The sequence below is a fragment of the Haliotis asinina genome, chromosome 16 (genome assembly GCF_037392515.1).
Source record: "Haliotis asinina isolate JCU_RB_2024 chromosome 16, JCU_Hal_asi_v2, whole genome shotgun sequence".
Lineage (NCBI taxonomy): Eukaryota > Metazoa > Mollusca > Gastropoda > Lepetellida > Haliotidae > Haliotis > Haliotis asinina.
The window spans coordinates 12,807,951-12,823,036 of NC_090295.1; the positions used below are offsets into that span (position 1 = coordinate 12,807,951).

The 15,086-nt window shown below is 41.2% G+C and overlaps 1 protein-coding gene across 1 annotated transcript; it reads right to left on the reverse strand.

The window, feature by feature from the left end:
* Positions 1–1,733: 1,733 nt before the first annotated feature.
* LOC137268128 (uncharacterized transporter slc-17.2-like) lies at positions 1,734–13,378 on the reverse strand. The gene is made up of 11 exons (XM_067802652.1): positions 13,220–13,378; positions 11,591–11,739; positions 10,696–10,929; positions 10,040–10,127; positions 9,500–9,595; positions 7,614–7,738; positions 6,967–7,116; positions 6,490–6,622; positions 4,861–5,011; positions 3,858–3,948; positions 1,734–2,967 (listed from the first exon to the last, which is right to left on the reverse strand). The coding sequence occupies exons 1-11, from the start codon at positions 13,293–13,295 to the stop codon at positions 2,737–2,739; spliced, it is 1,524 nt and encodes a 507-aa protein (XP_067658753.1). The 5' UTR covers positions 13,296–13,378; the 3' UTR covers positions 1,734–2,736.
* Positions 13,379–15,086: the final 1,708 nt, after the last annotated feature.

The following is a 15,086-nucleotide window of genomic DNA, read 5'->3' on the forward strand; positions in this document are numbered from 1 at the left end:
ATTTTCAAAAATAATGAATATTGTTCCTCTGATGATACATCTATGTATGCAAAATGCGCGTTTAAACTCACAATGTAAATGACTACATTATTCTTTAGATGAATGGGAGGCTCATAGATCTGTGGAGTTTGTGTCGATGTCTGTCTAGAGACTACAGATATTATCAATGGGGTGCATGAAGATTATATTCTATGAAAAACTGACAAAACAAACAATTTATTTATATCATTTAATGATTCAATTCAGTCGGTTCAATACAAAGCTGTGATATGTGAATGGACAAGAGGATTAACCCTGGAACATTAAAGTCAATAGTTCAGTCATTCTATACACATGCAGCTGCTTCAAGGCGCCATGTGACCATGCCTGTCGTAAGAGGTGACTAGCGGGATCGGGCGGTCAGGCTCGTTGACTTGGTTGACACATGTCACCAGTTCCCAATTGCGCAGATCGATGCTCATGTTGTTGGTCTCTGGATTGTCTGGTCCAGACTTGATTATTTACAGACCGCCGCATATAGCTGTGATATTGATGAGTATGACGTAAAACTAAACTCCGGTATTTATTTCCTCAAACATTCTCCTCCAGAACGTTATCCTCTCTTCCTCTCTCCCCTCCCGCCTCATCCTCAATTGTGATCTGTTGCGCATGCGCCAATGTCAAGATGTCTTACATGTGTGACGCATGATCGGTGGCAACTATCATAATGTATCAATCGAAATTATGAAACGCAAATCTTGCCATTTAATTTTAATCCAAACAACATCGTAAGCTTTGGATTTTTTTCTTCAAATCTCCCGACCTTACTTGCGTGATTTTATAAACAATTATTGATAATGATCTTATTATGATAATGATTGAAAATAAAGCAAAAATGCCTACGTCGATGCAGCCTTCTTCAGGTGATGTCAAACCATCCGATATTGCTTGGGCGTGATTATACTCTGCAATGGCTGTTCAGGTACGGCGCCCAAACAGTCACAAACAGGGAGTTTAAAGTGAACAAACCCACGTATCGTAATCTGGTGCATGACAGTGCAACACCATACTCTTCTCACAGTGGTTACTTGTCATATCTTCCTGCGTAACCTCTGTTCTAATACAACCCTTTCATAATGCGAGTGTTCAAGACCCGTGATTGCAGGCAGTCAGATTTAGTTGTGCAATCAGCGACCTTGTTTCAAAAGTGATCGTTCGCAAGATTTCGGTAGTTTCCGGATGTATCATGAAAACTAGAACCTCTTCCCGGGCGCGATGCTCAAATGTTTCTTCTAGACAGAACTCAGTCATGTCATATATATTTCTCCATATTGCTCCCATTTGTCAAGTTGAATCTAGGTCTATGTAACACGTGTTCTGATTGGACAGAAAAAAAGGGAGATAAATCTGCTGCCATATTTTGCCGCTAGGGGATTTTATGAGAACCGCGAAATATGGCCGTATTAGAGGTTCGTAGGAAGATATGACAAGTAACCTCTATGGTAAGAGAATGGTGCAACACTGACTCTTACGCCAAACTAGGTGTTCACTTTGTAATTGAACACCTAAAACAATCACTGGGCGAGAATGTCATGATTTCTTTTACCGAACAGGTGCGCATCCAGCGTGTGTTTTTAGAAAGTTTGCCCATAAATCATGAAACCCAAAGGTTAGAGGCAAATTGTAATTTGTCCGGGTATGTGCCCCACTCTGGATTCTACCAAACCGACTGATTCAGAAACAAACAGGCCAAATGAGACACAAAGTGTATTTTTTATAATACCAGTTGACTCCTTGTACAAAATATATACAAAATATATGACATTGTTTATTTCACAGTTGCCTCCTTCATGTTTACTTCTGTTGAAAGCATTTTAAATTTTGCAAAGTGTTTCCTTGTTTGGTAATTGACAGTTTTTAATAGCATAATTGCAAACTTTCTTTGGAATAAACATTTCCCGCCGACATTCGCATAGCGGAAAACTGTATATAAAAATATTGATTTCTTCCTCAATAACATGGCCTGTCAACACCTGACGTCATCATCGTGAATTCAACAATACCACAACGGACAAACTGATAACAGTGTTTTTATCCCGTTACAATATCCGCAAGTACAATGGAATCTGACAAATCCGGGCTCTATGCAATCCGGCTTTGTCCACAATCCGGACTACATTATGAATCCCGACAAAACACTTCTGAATTCATCATTAAAGCTTACTTTAGTATCCGGACTCTCTAAATTACGGACTAACATAACAGTTTGCTATGAGAGCAATGTTTCGTAATCCGGGCTTAGCTGACTAAAATAACCGTCCACGTTACCGTCTTGGATGTAAAACGCAAGCATTGTTGCATTGTCCAACCGGCAGCCAGATCATAACTTTTGATGGATTACTTTATATAAATGATGACACCAGGTATGTGTTATAATAATAATAGTAAAATAGTAATATGATTATTCCATTTATACTGCGCTAAATCCACAATGATCTATAGCTCATGGCACAGACAGTTCATCATTACACCCATTGGTGGTTCCATGGTGAGGGATCAGGAGGTTCGACCCCCACCCAACCAACCTTTTGGAAATGAATAAAGACCACATTTAAGTAAATTCTAAATGTGTTTGCATTGGCGGATTCACCAACAACCCCGGATAGCCCAAGCTGTCTGTGAGGCGCTTGAAGATTATGATCACATTACTTATCCCACCGGGTACCCATTTTTTGCAAGGCGAACAGAGACCACGTGTTACAATTGATTTGACGTGCCTATCATTGCCTTGGTGTCTAATTTGTCTTTGGAATCTAGAGACCTGTCGGACATCCCGGGTGCCTCCTGCTCCTCTCCTACGTCCACCTCTACCCTGTCCACGGCCCATGGCTGCAGCTCCCCCCGGGCCATGGTGGCGAACACCACAATTCCTATGGCACAGAATCCTGCGCACACGTAGAACACGTTCCTCCATTCTTCCTGCGTCTTCTGTGGAGAGAGACAAGATGTGCCTCATCAGTATGGCTGTTAGCCTCTTTATCGCTGTTGCTTTTCAGGAAAAAATTAGATCTTTAGACATTGTACCCAATGGGCAATCGAACTCAACAAGGCTACCTTTACGTCCCGGGAGGTAAAAAGTAAATAGTAATGATCCATATTAGTCAATCTGTCAATCAGACACTGAAACAAATACGGAACAGATGAAAGTCTGGACGAAATGGCAAGCCTGCAGTACCACATTTTCGTAAAATGGAGAGCGGCTATGGTAAGAATCGTATCCAAACGTCTGTTTAACTTTCGAATATATTTTGTACTACTCTTCTCTCACTGACTTCGCGTGCGGCGTAAAACTAAACTCACTCACTGACTTCGCCTTTTCTGCCTATAATTATCATTCATGCTTTGTTTAAAAGAGACTTCGTATGACATGCTATAAACAGAAGACGGATCTAGCCAAACGTGTATAACCATTTTACACTATTCTTTCACCGAGTCACACCTTTTTTCATCTTTTTCGCAATAAAGTAGTGGTATGTTTGTTATGTGCAGCGTTCAAAGCAATGTTTACAGCGTATGCAAATTTAAACCAGTAACGTAAAACTCTACAATATCTATTTACTTACAATGGTCGGCATCATGGCCTGGGTTTGAATATTTATATTTTTCAGCACGTGGTAATCAATGACCTGTTCATTGGATTTTTCCTGCCATTTTGCCTTCTCTGAATAATGCAATCTGTCTGGGCGGATAAATCGAGACGGGTAAATCTCTGGATTTAAAGTTTTATATTTATAACTCGTCCTCTCTTAAACAACTGAGGACCTGGCTGAAAAATCAAAACAAACTGTTGACCCATGACGAATCTTCCTCCCACTTACGTTTGGGGTGAGGGCGCCGGCGACGAGAGGCGCCACCATTCCAGGGACCGTGGCAGCAGCGTTAGTTATACCGAAGAGTATACCAGCGTATCTGTAACATAACTTTTGACTTAGGTAAAACAGGTAAAGCTCGCGTGCGTAACATGGCTTTCGACGATATTACAAGAAGATTCATACACTTTATATCAGTACACTTCATACCAGTACACGGAATACCAGTACTTTGTATTCAAGTACTTTTTATATCCGTACACTCTACATCAGTACACTCTATACTGTATACCAATACATTGTATATCAGTACATGCTATATCCGTACACTCTACCTCAGTACACTCTATACTGTATACAAATACATTGTATATCAGTACATGCTATATCCGTACGCTCTACCTCTGTACACTCTATACTGTATACCAATACATTGTATATCAGTACATGCTATATCCGTACACTCTACATCAGTACACACTATACTGTATACCAATACATTGTATATCAGTACGTGCTATATCCATACACTCTACCTCAGCACTCTCTATACTGTATACCAATACATTGTATATCAGTACATGCTATATCCGTACACTCTACCTCAGTACACTCTATACTGTATACCAATACATTGTATATCAGTGGACGCTATATCCGTACACTCTATATCAGTACACACTATACTGTATACCAATACACTGTATATCAGTGCACGCTATATCCGTACATTCTACATCAGTACACTGTTTACCAGTACTCTCAGAACCAGTACACTCCATGACAGTAAACTCTATATCAATACACTCTAAGCCAGTACACTCTATATCAGTACACTTTATACCCACACACGCAGTGGGTACATCACTTTACACTTACACCACACGGATAAACAATCATTGAAACCTGTCTACACGTGTCATTGATTACATGTTTATTACCGCTTGAAACGGCGTGGAAGGACACATTCAGAATTTTCTAATCTTGAATTAAAAGAATAAAGAAACACTACCTAGGAGCAAAGTCAACAGTGTTGACAATGTAGCCAGCGGACGCCATACCCACAAACCCCATTGCTAGTGTTAACAAGACAATGGGGATGTAGCGGTGCTCTACGCCCACAAAACCTGTCCCGATAAGACACGCACCTGCTCCCACAAACGCTGAAATGAGAAATATCTTTTATATAATAAAATTATATGTTTGGTAGAACAAATGCCCAGTGCAACCCAACTGGGTTGGAACCAGTTACTGTTGATCATACCTTAATATACACAAGGAAAGAAATAACGCAACACAACATACTTTTCCCAGTAGCAATATGTCAAGGTCTCAGTTACAGTCCTGTGCCCCGTTTTACAAAAGTCTCGTAAGCCTAAGGTATCGTAACTTTTCTCGTAGCATTTGTACCTGGGATACTGTAACATAGGAGGTGGAAATGCTACGAGAAAAGTTACGAGACCTTAGGCTTACGAGAGTTTTGTGAAACGGGGCCCTGGAAGAGTCACTCCTCACCATCAATGAATGTTATTCCTACAAGATATTCCGTTATGCATGTGCATTTTTTCTGCAGCGCCAAACACGACCTCTTCCAACAGCCACGAATAAAGGAAACTCGACTTTCGTGCGACCATTGGTCCCTTCGCCATAACTTCTAATTCCACTGACGTCGAGCTTGACAACAAGCAAGATGTACAGCTGTTTACATAACCAACCACTTGATATGGACGGATGTGATTCTCGTGGTGGACCTGAACGCTATCGATCCTAGACGCCATTAGTTTGGTGGTGTTTTCTGGCCAGTCTGCTGATAGTCGATGGAAGGCAACCGACCTTATAGTAGAAGCCCTGAGTGGCATGTCAGCATTCCGCCCGCAATAACTTGCTAACTCTGAGCAAGACTAAGTGTCAGTTGAGGACGACACATTTTTCTTTCAAAAAGAAAATCGGAGGTGTTCCGATGCTTTTTTTACTTTATGTATATACACGATGGGCATTACGCTGTACTCATGATAAGATGGTCAAGGTACTTGCCAATTATATGTTTCACTAAGAATTCACTAGTCAGACAGGATGTATATGAGAATACAACCAAGGTGCAGACTGAAATCTTTCCATATGAACCCCTAACTGAAAGGGAGTTGGAGGAGATAGTTGTGGTTTATGGGCCAAGAAATGCCAATTTGCGTCCCTTTATTCAAAGAAGGGTAAAATAGTGGTTTCTCCCTTTGGTCAAACTCAGTTTGCCAACAATTTAAACCAAAACAAAATTATTTCCAAAGGTATATTGCTTTGGCAAAATGAGCACAATGATAGTATGACAGCAATGAAAGTATGACAGCAGTACCAAGAAATTTACCAACAAAGATCAATGCATGTTCTGATTGACATGCCTCAAAACTCTTAACATAATGATGAATGAAATAACAAGCTTTAAGACGTTATTAAAAACACTATTGGCCGATAAACTATGAACCTTTACTCTTCAAATACGTCATATTATTGCAAAAATGAAATGTTAAATTATTATATCTAGCAACTGGAGAAATTCTCAAGTTACGCCTGACCAAATCCTGAAAAACAAGCCACTATTATAACGTCATTGCCCAATGTTATAATGTGTATATCTACTGGTACGTACAGATGGTCTGGAAGATTCTCCTGGTGGCCGTGGTACTGAGGTATTGTCGTGACCGGAAGAAGTCGGCAATCTGTCCAGACAGCACTCCAGACACGGCCTGGCTCATGTAGGGAACAGACGACAGCAAGCCGTTCTTGAGAAGAAAACCAACCAGACATCAAGTAGTGCTTATATGAGAATAACCCCATATTATCAACATGTAGATATCGTGACAGGAGTCAATCTAAGCCAATCTGCCAAGTCTGACCTAACCACCCGATTCCGTTAACCGGTTCTTATGACAAGTAAAGACTGCTGAAGGTCAATTCTGCCGGGATCGTCAGAGCTGCTCATCCGTTAAATTTAAGAATAACAAATACTATTATCTGAAGGCTGACATTTTCCATTGTGTAAAATCACAGTTTGTTTCTGTTATATATCTGCTTCTGTTCCAAATCTTTGGAAGTACCAATTACCTGAATGTAATTTCATACGCACCTCGGCTATGTCAAAATACAGCACCTCTTTGAGGAAAGTCGGTAAGTTAGTCAGCAGTGTATATGATATCCAGTTAGCACACACTTGTGCAATTAGACAAGCCCAAGTCGCCGGCGACGTCAGCAGGGCAGCCCATGGTGTCGGGGGTGTCTGAATGAAAACGATACTGGATTAGTTGTGACGTAATAGAAAAGTAGGTTTACTACGTTGAATCCGTAAATGAGATATATACGACTACAACATACAAATGCCCAGCTTGATTACACAAGAAGCCCGTGTTAAACAAAAGCATTGACTGGACGAACAATGATAGTCGTGGTCCTACGAAGACAATCGCTTTTTGATGACACGTGTCAATCAATTGAGCAAGCCTAACCACCCGAACCCGTTAGTCGCCTCTAACGACAAGAATGTCACTGAAGACCAGTTCTTACCGGAATCTTGACGAGACCGATAGGATGATTGGGACGGGGAAAGAATTTGATTCTGCATGTCCCCTACCATGTTCAAAATTATTATTGGTAACGGTACACCGTGTATTTGTAGGTAGTATGTCTCAGGGCTAGAAGAATAAATCATGTCACGGGTCTTCAAATATTAGCTGGGATATAACGCATAATATTCACTGAGATATAAATGGACGATACCTCTTGTTTTTCCCCAATACTGGAGATAATGTAGTTCCTCTCTCTCTTTGTGATACGAGGGTGTTCGGCCGGAGTACTAGCGACCGTTATATACCATAGAGCGCACCATAGCAGCGATATGCCACCTATAGACAGGAGATAAAATAGACTGGGTTAGAAAGTGTCTGGTATCAATTTGCAGTCCTGTAGACCTAAACAGTACGGTTCCAAAATGGTTGACATCAAATTGTTTGGGGAAGAAATGGGCACTTGCACTGACTTGAAAGACGGTCGGGAATAATTTTGTTATTACATCATGGCGATTGATTATAGACGGATGGTGTTCGAAAAAAGTATATATCAGTAGACATTATTAGGGAAAGAATTCATTGTGTCCGTACACGTGACTGAATGGGTGATCGTGTGGGTTTGGTGGGTGGGTCGATGGATGAGTGTTCGAGTGAGTTGTGTCATCGAAGTGATGAGCCAAAACTCCACGTATGTAGGTCACAGTACTTCACGAGATCGGTGACATACAACATTTCATGCCTCTTCGAATGGTCAGTTGACAGTAAGGAACCGATAATCCTTGTAAGACTAACACATTTACCACCTAGCCATTACCAAACGAGCCAACTATTTGGACCGTCAACAGCTTCGACAGCCAAGCATGGTTGTACACTTGGTCCAGTCTAGTAAAGTCATATTTAGCGGTCGCGCTATTTGGAACCAGAGCAGGTACTTGAAAATACGCATGCTACCGGAATTCTGGTACCGGAAGTAAGCTGAGCCCTGTCTCGTATATCGCAAGCAGGCGCGCGCAAAGAGAGACGAGAACCAGCTTATCACCGGAAGTAGCAGCACGAATGACTTACAGGCCCAATAATATGACAACGCAATTTTGATTTTTGATTTTGGAACACCTAAGTCTGGTCCACACTCAAGCTTCCCAGAGCAGGATCGGGAATTATATCAGTTATTTCAGTCAGAGCCAAAGAAGGCCTGATTGTCTGTTTTCTCAGAAATCAGGTGTCAAAATCATATGACAGAACCACTGTAAATCACCGAAATTTGCAGGTGTGGACGAAAAAGTAACTATGTCCCTCCATGCTTAAAAGTAAGTGAGTGTGTTTAGTTTTAACACACACACACACGCGCGCGCGCACACACACAAAACCATTTAACTAGTTAAAGGCATAACAATTTAATGGATTTCTATTTTGTAATTTGCATGTGTCAAAGATGTAGGTTATTTACCAAAGATAAACCACTGAAAACCTGCTATACTTTGGCAAGGGGAATTCTTAAGCAGAATATATCGGTGCTGGATCACTGTCGGGGGAGACAATAGACTGAACATAAGCAAAGTCTCTAAATCGCGTCACAATTTAATTCTGGAAACTCAAAAATTCCAGAAACTCTCCGCACTGATGTTTTACAATGACGACAGAAGGCAGAATAGAGGCAGAAGGCAGAATAGATCTTCTTTGAGCAATCACAATTTGGTGTGGTTTGACGTTGTTCAAAAGGCATGGTGTCGTCATTAATTTTCAGTGGTACATTCGTGTGATTTTCGCCGCTTTGGGATCTGTTTGGAATATAATGGAGACAGGTGATTCCTGGCTCTAGGGTTTTATATTTGCTCATGAAAAATCAGCGCATTCGTGACCAACTCTTGTTAGTCTGTAACAAGCCGAATGAGGATACGGAAAGGGACGACTGGTGACGAATGAAAACAGTAAATTTCGTTTGGCAGTCTCAGGGGAAGTAACTCTGCAAAGCGATTATGACATCCCCCGACGATCGGCAGGTCTGTTCATTGTTTTTGTGTGTTAAGGATCCTAGGTTTCTGATGGTAAGTTTTCTGGATGTAGGGGTGGGAGAGGGGAAAGACCCATCTGAAATACCTGTAACGTAGAAGATGGACCCCCATCCGTTATCGAAGCCATATTCACACATGAAGCCCGATATAGCGAAAGTTGCTATGTTACCAAATTGATTTCCTGGAATGTACAAAATTTATAATTCGTGCAGTACATGTGTTTGTCATAACTGGAAATGTACTAGCGGTGAAAAACCGTGGTAACTATGTTTGCAGTAACCGCAAATTAAGTGGCGATAGAAAATGTACAAAATATATTTGTATCAATTGCAATTTAAGTGACTATAGAAAGTGTAGTAAATATGTTTGTAATAATTGCAAATTTAGTGACGGTAGAAAGTGTAGTAAATATATGTTTGTTATAATTGCAAATTTAGAGACGATAGAAAGTGTACTAAATATATTCGTAATAATTGCAAATTAAGTGGCTATAGAAAGTGTATTGAATATGTTTGAAACAATTGCCATTTGAACCTTTCATAATAGTTACATATGGGTATTAGAGTTTTCTGCTCTTACTGTACAGTCTGCTTTGCATAAAATTTAATCTTCAAATTTTATTTACCTGAATAACAAACAGCAGTAAGTTTTGTACTTTCTAATGGCGGCGCCCATCTCCCCCACATGGATTGAAGGGATGGAAACAAGACTCCCTGGGAACAGGAAAACATAACGCTATGTCATTTACTAATGAGTGAAGCTATGTCATTTACTAATGAGTGAAGCTATGTCAGTTACTAATGGGTGAAGCTATGTCAGTTACTAATGAGTGAAGCTATGTCAGTTACTAATGAGTGAAGCTATGTCATTTACTTATGAATGAAGTGCGTGCAAATCACGGGCGTTAGTTCGGGCGGAGCAGTAACATGTCCAACGTGTTCAAGGAACGGACTTTCAAGCACACTAGCCTTGTCTTGTGATATGTTTTTGAAAGAAACGCACGTTTCTAAATAAAGGAAATCTCATAAAAATAAGCGTTCATGATTATGACTTATGTTTAAAAACTTGACCAAAAGGCAGAGTATATAACCATTCGTAATAAATGTTAGCTTTATGCCTGTGTGTAGAATTTAGAATTTAGAACAAAAGTGTGCCCGCATTATTGAAAATCGCCTATAAAACAAATCGTCCGTGTCAACCATCTGAACGAGATGAACAGGTGCATGGCCACCTAGAATTAACACAATAAGTGCACATTGTCTCCTTCACAATCATCTCTACCTGAGACACTCCAAGAATCACACGCAGCGCATACACCAGGTAGATGGAAGTCCGGGCGCCGATTGGTAGAAGCAGTGAGGCGATCGAGCCAATGGACATCCCGATAAAGATAACGTACTTTCCGCCATATCTACTGGCAAGTATTCCCGCTGGAATCTGTGTTATTATGTAACCATAGAAATACGCGCTGAGAATTCCCGACTGCTCTCCCTTGGTCCAGTAGAACTCGGCATGCTGGAAATAAAGCGTGTGAAGGGAGTGAGAAGGAATCACGTATTAAATATTTTCCAGCAATCACGGCGGGGGTACCGGAAACAGGCTTCACACACAGATATAAACATATACACATAGAGATATGCATACAGACTTAATCTTTACACCATAACTTTAACATTTGGTCGAGTGAGCAATGGAAACCAGAAACAGGCCTGTCACGTTGAGCCCATTTGGAGAATTAAACCCATGCCTTCGATATGATAAGAGAACACTGTAACCACAAGGCCATCAAGGCCCGTCTCAGATAGGCAGTGAATAGAGGTTGTAGCTAGGCTAGCTTTATTCCTGCATTTTCGATTTTAGATGAATGCATTTCTTGGACAAGGCTGGTAAATGAGTTTGGCTTTACGGAATTTTCAGCAATATTCTAGCAACATCACGACGAGGGACACCAGAACTGGATTCACACTTTGTACCCATGTGTGGAACCAAACCCTGGTCTTCAGCGTGACGAGCGAACGCTTTAATTGATAGTCTACCTCACAGCCCCTCGCCACTAGATAAGTAATGAAACTGATGACTGATAGCAAGAACACGTCTTCGCAGGCAGACACATGTACAGTCACATTTTACTACGACCGTAACAGTGAGCAGATGATGAGGTGTTTGGAAACTGTACCTCTGACATCTTCGACGTGGAGTTGGTTTCGGTGTCGTTGACCATGCACACGATGGCGACGCTAAGGTTGGTACGCGCGGAATAGAGCATGATGCACCCAAAGCAGCCAACATATGCCAGCAGCCATCGTTGTGAACACAGGCACGGTACTACAATGGAATACAAGCGCGGATTGAACATTTCAAGAAAAGGGGTGTTTTTTAAAGAAATTGTCCATGCGTGCGTGCTTGCGTGCGTGCGTGCGTGTATAAGGGGAGGTTGCACTGAAAATGCATACATACTAACTGTCGGGCAAAAGAAACTGTATTTCATGTGAATTAATGACAATGTCGGGATAATGTAGCTTGAAACAGTGAAGTTTTGGTGAGGGGGCGATGAGATGGTTTACGCGTTCGCTCGTCCGGATTCGACACATGGATAGAGAATGTAAGCCGTATTTCTGGTATCCCGTCGTAATAATACTGGAATATTGTTAAAACCGACATAAAACCACTCGCGCGCACTTAATCACTCAGTCTTAATCACTTTTTGGTTCACGAGAAACATCGACTACATGTTTAACTCAATTTTATCCTATGAATGCACTAGCAACAAAATTTTGTCAACATCAGCAGCCAAAAACACAGTGGCAGTGAAAACATGTCATGACATAGGAAGACAGTGTCACTGCTTAAATCTATCGTGATTACGGGATAGAGACACAAACACTGTTAAATACTGTCATGACATAGGGAGACAGTGTCACTGTTTTAAATCTATCGTGGTGTGGGAAGTGAGACACAGGCAGTGTCAAATACTGTCATGCCATAGGGACACAGGGTTGATGCTTAAATCTATCGTGGTGTAGGTAGGGAGACACAGGCACTGCTAAATATTGGGAGACGGTGTCACTGCTTAAATCTATCTTGATATGAGGAGGGAGACAAGACTCTGCTAAATACTGTTATGATATATACAGACTGAGACAATTAGCTGTCATGATAGAGACCGAGACAGTTATTGTCAAAAGTTGTCATGATATATAGAGACCGAGACAGTTTTTGTTCAAAGCTGTCATGATATATAGAAACCGAGACATTTATTGTTAAAAGCCTACTGATAAAGGGAGACAGGATGACTGCTAAATATTGTCCGCACAAAGTCACTTCATACACCTAAACATAGTACATGTAATCACTGTTATTAATACCAACATCGAGTGTTTTCTCTGTATTGTTAAACTGTCGTGTTATAGGAAGAGACGTTGACACCTGTCAAACTGGGAAAACTGTCACTCTCAAAAGACCCCTTAAGATCTGGGTTAGAAGTGGCCTTCCGTAATCCATACTTGTAAGAGGCGGCTAACGGGATCGGCTGGTCAGGCTCGCTGACTTAATTGACACATGTCATCGTAACCCAATTGCAGGACCTAATGCTCATACTGTTGATCACTGGATTGTCTGGTCCAGACACAAGGTTTTACTACGTGGCCATATAGCTGGAATGTTGTTGATTGCGGGGTTAAACAGCAAACAAACAAACAAAATGTCTCATAAAACTGTAACGACGAAGGAAAAAAATACTTGCGTCATGATTAAGGGCGTGTGACAAAATTAGTTTAAGAAACTCGGTCAGGATATACATGCTCACCGTCGTCGTTTCCTCTTTTTGGCGTTAACAGAGGGGTAGATTCTGTCATCCTTACTCCCTTCTCAAGTCCGTTCATGTGACGATCCAGTTACAGAGTCATATCACAGGCTGCCTTTAACAAACAAAGCACGGTCATCTTACACCTGTAACCAGGTACTCGTCATTTTTATTAATACAATCATCGAGTGCACGCATGCGTAAATATTACGTCATACTATGTATATACATACATATACATATACATACATATACATATACATATATATACATATACACATGCGATACAAGAGACGATATAAAAAATATACCAGCTACCCAATATTAGTGATATGACAGGCATGTGATAATATTTCTGATACGTGTGATGAACATTTAACAGTTAACATCAGCGAGTAGGCGGCATTTTATCTTCAGCAGGGTAAGTATAGAGACAATCTTATATATAGACCATTACACCGTGTTCATATTGGTTCGGATAGTGACACAGGATGCTAAATCCAGAATGATACAAGGGGCGTCATACCTCGGCCGTACCACTGTTGTGTTTAGGGGGGTGGGGTGGGGGTGGGGGTGGTGGTGGGTGGTGGGGAGTTCATTAAAACGTGTACATTATTAAGACTTAAAACATTTGGTTCAAAACTAGTTTTGCTCGGCATTCATGAACATATGTTCATGATATGGTCGTGATACAGTCCGCTTTAGCAGACATTACTGTTTTGTGTCAACTGTGCAGGGTAACTGTCAATGAAAATGCAAAGCTTCCAATTTGTGATGACAGTGTTATAGCCAGACGAATTAATGGACGTTATTTATGACAAAGCATATGATACACAATAGTAGTGGTAGTAGTAGTCGTAGTCGTAGTAGTAGTAGTAGTAGTAGGAATAGAAATAATAGTAGTAGCAGCAGCAGCAGCAGTAATAGTAGGAGTAGAAGTAGTAACATCAGCAATAGTAGCCGTCGTCGTAGTAGTAGTCGTAGTGGTCGTAGTAGTAATAGAAATAGTAGTGGTAGCAGTAGTAGTAACAGCAGCAGTCGTCGTCGTCGTCGTCGTCGTCGTCGTCGTCGTCGTCGTCGTAGTAGTAGTTGTTGTTGTTGTTGTTGTTGTTGTAGTAGTAGTAGTATATTACTCTCGTAACTTAGACAATAACATTTAGGCATACATACAGAAGAAGGTGTTGCACCTAATAACCTACAACATTCCACCAGCTAATATCTCACAGCTGACTGAAACCGTGTGCTCACAGTGTCAGCTGCATGAAGACCATATGTTCAAGAGGTCAAGGTTCAGTATAATCCGTCGATCAGGTGGCTCAGCTGACGTCGTGATCGACCGTCGTGGCGTGGATACTGTCACCGTGCCGTTTTCATATTATTTCGGGTAGTGACACAATGCAGCTCAGTGAACCAAATTGATCAAACCACAAAGTCAGGGTAGCTTAGACTTGCACAAGTCTGTAGGTAAAAGGGGTGGTGGGGTAGCCGAGTGGTTAAATCGTTCGTTCGTCACGCCAAAGGACTGGGTTCGATCCCCTACATGGGTTCAATGTGTGAAGCCCATTTCTGGAGTCAACTGCGGTGATATTGGTGGAATATTGCTAAACGGGGCGTAAAAGCCAGCTCACTCATCGGGAGTAAAAACAAATAATTGTTTAAAAATAGTAAAAGTAGGGAATAATAATAAACAACAGAGTGGGGTGCAGACTTGCCTCTTCCAGGTATAGAATTTCTATACATCCATGGCCCCAGGATTCAGTACAAAGTGGAAGCAAGGTCAAACACAGTTACGCTTCAGGCGTACAGGTGTTGTGTCGCAGCTGCACCACAGGCGAGCAACAGGCAAACCACAGTCACACAACATTCGTAG